The sequence below is a fragment of the Ovis aries genome, chromosome 2, assembly GCF_016772045.2.
Source record: "Ovis aries strain OAR_USU_Benz2616 breed Rambouillet chromosome 2, ARS-UI_Ramb_v3.0, whole genome shotgun sequence".
NCBI classification, from domain to species: domain Eukaryota; kingdom Metazoa; phylum Chordata; class Mammalia; order Artiodactyla; family Bovidae; genus Ovis; species Ovis aries.
Window position 1 is genome coordinate 225848304 of NC_056055.1, and position 3885 is coordinate 225852188.

The window sequence follows — 3885 nt, forward strand, 5'->3', positions numbered from 1 at the left end:
CATATGCCAATGAAAACATCTACTTATTCCATGGTCCATTAAGCCAAACAATATTTAGTACTTATTAAAATATTCTTATCAAACCTTCTTTGAGCATTGGCACTATTACTTCTGAGCCAAGTCAGGTCACCAAGATTGGCCCAGGTGAAAATGACCACTGGTCTCAGTTGAGTTTTAGTTTCTCATCATGTCTCAGTCATGAACAAGCAAGTAGACCTTGCAAAAGGTGGACCTAAGATTCCAGAAATGTAGTGGTGTGAACTGAATGGGCTCTTGAATCCATCGTGGTTCATCATAGGAGCTCAAATTTCAGTGGTCTCAGCAACCCATGTGGTCTGAAGAAAGAGTCAGCATTGCATAGAACTATGGGCTCACTGCTTCATGTTCTATTTCAGGCCAAATAATATCCAGCTGGGGAGAAGATATGTCATCTATAGGTCTAGTTTATATACATGTAATTTAAAAAATTATATGGCATCTATTATATATCTTGGGGCTTCCCTGGTGGCTCAGAGGATAAAGCGTCTGCCTGCAATGCAGGAGACCTGGGTTTGATCCCTGGGTTGGGAAGATCCCTTGGAGAAGGAAATGGCAACCCACTCCAGTATTCTTGCCTGGAGAATCCCATGGACAGAAGAGCCTGGAGGGCTACAGTCCGCAGGGTCGCAAAGAGTCGGACAGGACTGAGCGACTTCACTTCACTCTTACTATATATCTTGCAAATGTGGTTTGTAAAAACTCCTATAAGTAGGTGCTATTATTATCCCTTTTTATAAATGAGGAAACTAAGGCACAGAAAAATGAAATAATCTGTCCAAGTTCTCACAACTAATAAGTGGCCAAACAGAATTCCCATCCAGTTGGTCTGTTTCCAGAGTGCAGTATGCCAGTCCAAAATAGCCACAGCAAGCTGCTTCCATGAAATAATGTCTTATAATGCCACACTGTATATTTTCAAGTTTAATTTCTTGCTGTACCTTTAGCACTTCTCAATTTATGGTGCCATAGGTCTGAAAACAGAAACAGTTTTCCTTATTCTCCTTATCTCAAGTCAAAGCTGATATTTCAAATTACTCTCCAGATAGGGGCTTCCCAAATGGTGCTAGTGATAAAGAACCTGCCTGCCAATGCAGGAGACATAGGAGAAGTGAGATTGATCCCTGGATCGGGAAGATCCCCTGAAGGAGGAAATGGCAGCCCACTCTAATATTTCTGCCTGGAGAATTCCATGGGCAGAGAAGCCTAGTGGGCTACAGTCCATAGCATTGCAAAGAGTCAGACACGACTGAAGAGACTTAGCACAGCACAGGGTAGAGTCCATCTAGCTGTATGCAAATAAGACTAACTGTTTACAAATGGACGGGTTTCTGCATTCAGGCCACTACATGTTTACTTTTAAAGCATTTGTTTAAAGTTATTAAGTTCAGGGATTCTGCCAAAGTTGCTTACAAAAACATCAAACCCAAGTTTAATAGTCTTACAGAGAAGGGATATATTGACTCACATAATGGAACAGTACTGAGGTTTCAAGTGTGGCTTAATTCAGGACCCAAAGTGTGTTACTAGGATCCATACATTAGCTCTACAGTCCCAAGGCTTTCCTGATAATACAACCAATTGCCGCAACTGGATACCCTTAGCCCTGATTGGCCTGCCTGGAGTCACGTGACCTGCTTGGCTCAAGCAGGATGCTGGGGTAAGTAGCACAGTGTCCGCTGTAGGAAGCAACAGGACCTCAGTCTCTAAGGTCTCAATAATCTCTTCCCCTGTTCCACCTCTTTTCTGACTTAATAAAACAAACTTGAACTCAGAGCATTTCAGTTTTGTATTAAAGAAAGGATATATCTTTAAAAGGGCTTCCCTGGTGGCTCAGAGGTTAAATAAAGCGTCTGCCTCCAATGCGGGAGACCCAGGTTCGATCCCTGGGTCGGGAAGATCCCCTGGAGAAGGAAATGGCAATCCACTCCAGTATTCTTGCCTGGAGAATCCCATGGACAGAGAAGCCTAGTAGGTTACAGTCCACGGGGTCGCAAAGAGTCGGACACAACTGAGCGACTTCACCTTCACCATATCTTAAAAAACACACACAAAACACTATGCAGTCATTATCCTTCACATTTCCAATGTGAGATAGGTCAGTTCAGTTCAGTCACTCAGTCATGTCCGACTCTTTGTGACCCCATGGCCTGTAGCACGCCAGGCTTCCCTGTCCATCACCAACTCCCAGAACTTGCTCAAACTCATGTCCATTGAGTCGGTGATGCCATCCAACCATCTCATCCTCTGTCATCCCCTTCTCCTCCCATCCTCTATCTTTCCCAGTATCAGGGTCTTTTCCAAGGAGTCAGTTCTTCCCATCAGGTGGCCAAAGTATTGGAGTTTCAGCTTTAGCAACAATCCTTCCAATGAATATTCAGGACTGATTTCCTTTAGGATTGACTGGTTTGATCTCCTTGCAGTTCAAGGGACTCTCTAGAGTCTGCTCTACCACAGTTCAAAAGCATCAGTCCTTCAGTGCTCAGCTTTCTTTATAGTCCAGCTCTCATATCCATACATGACTACTGGAAAAACTATAGCTTTGACTAGATGGACCTTTGTCACCAAAGTAATGTTTCTGTTTTTTCAATATGCTCTCTAGGTTTGACATGCCTTTTCTTCCAAGGAGCAAGCGTCTTTTAATTTCATGGCTGCAGTCACCATCTTCAATAAAGTCTCCCACTATTTCCATTGTTTCTCCACCTATTTGACATGAAGTGATGGGACCAGATGCCATGATCTCAGTTTTCTGAATGTTGAGTTTCAAGCCAACTTTTTCACTTTTTTTGAAATAGGTCATGTCCCCCAAAATAGGAGCTTTATTTTTTTTTTTTTTACTTTATTTTACTTTACAATACTGTATTGGTTTTGCCATACATTGACATGAATTCGCCACAGGTGCACATGAGTTCCCAATCATGAACCCCTCTCCCACATCCCACCCCATATCATCTCTCTGGATCATGCCCGTGCACCAGCCCCAAGCATCCTGTATCCTGTATCGAACATAGACAGGCAAAACATGGAGTTGTTCCTTTGGCCACATACATGAGAATCTACAGGAAGGGTGATATTGTAGAAATCAAGGGAATGGGTACTGTTCAAAAAGGAATGCCCCATAAATGTTACCATGGCAAAACTGGGAGAGCCTACAATGTTACCCAGCCTGCTGTTGGCATCATTGTAAACAAACAAGTTAAGGGCAAGATTCTTGCCAAGAGAATTAATGTGCGTATCGAGCATATTAAGCACTCTAAGAGCCGAGATAGCTTCCTGAAATGTGTGAAGGAAAATGATCAGAAAAAGAGGGAAGCCAAAGAGAAAGGGACTTGGGTTCAGCTGAAGCGCCAGCCTGCTCCATCCAGAGAAGCACATTTTGTGAGGACCAATGGAAAGGAATCCGAACTGTTGGAGCCCATCCCCTATGAATTCATGGCCTGATGGGTGTAAAAATAAAGACCTGGACTGTTAAAAAAAAATAGGAGCTTTATTAAGTCAGTATGTGCACAGAGTTTTCAGGTGATTTTCTCAAAAGACTTCAATTTTAACTGTCTTATTGGACTCACAGGAAAAACAATTCATTACCAAAACATGTTTGCCAATGTTACTCTCTTCTTTACAGTATTTTTTTTCTTTTTTCTTTTTCTTTTTTTTCTTTTTTTATCTTCATAGCAAGTGATACCTGCTATGAAGAGATGAGGCTCCCATCCAATACCGAAAGCTCGCCTTTGCATTAAGCTTCGGTGACATCAGAGAATCCACACTATTAGGTCATTGGCTCTTTGAGAATAGCAGGAAGTCTTGTCCACAACTGAGTATTCAGGACCTACTACAGTGCCTAGGACATAT

At 42.4% G+C, this 3885-nt stretch overlaps 1 protein-coding gene across 1 annotated transcript; it reads left to right on the forward strand.

The window, feature by feature from the left end:
* Positions 1 to 3126: 3126 nt before the first annotated feature.
* Positions 3127 to 3477, forward strand: LOC101116638 (large ribosomal subunit protein eL21-like). The gene has a single exon (XM_015092842.2). The coding sequence runs from the start codon at positions 3127 to 3129 to the stop codon at positions 3475 to 3477; it is 351 nt and encodes a 116-aa protein (XP_014948328.2).
* The last annotated feature ends 408 nt before the right edge of the window (positions 3478 to 3885 follow it).

Excerpts from the sequence above, each read along its gene's own strand:
- LOC101116638 (XM_015092842.2), top strand. The coding sequence starts at position 3,127 with ATGGGTACTGTTCAAAAAGGAATGCCCCATAAATGTTACCATGGCAAA.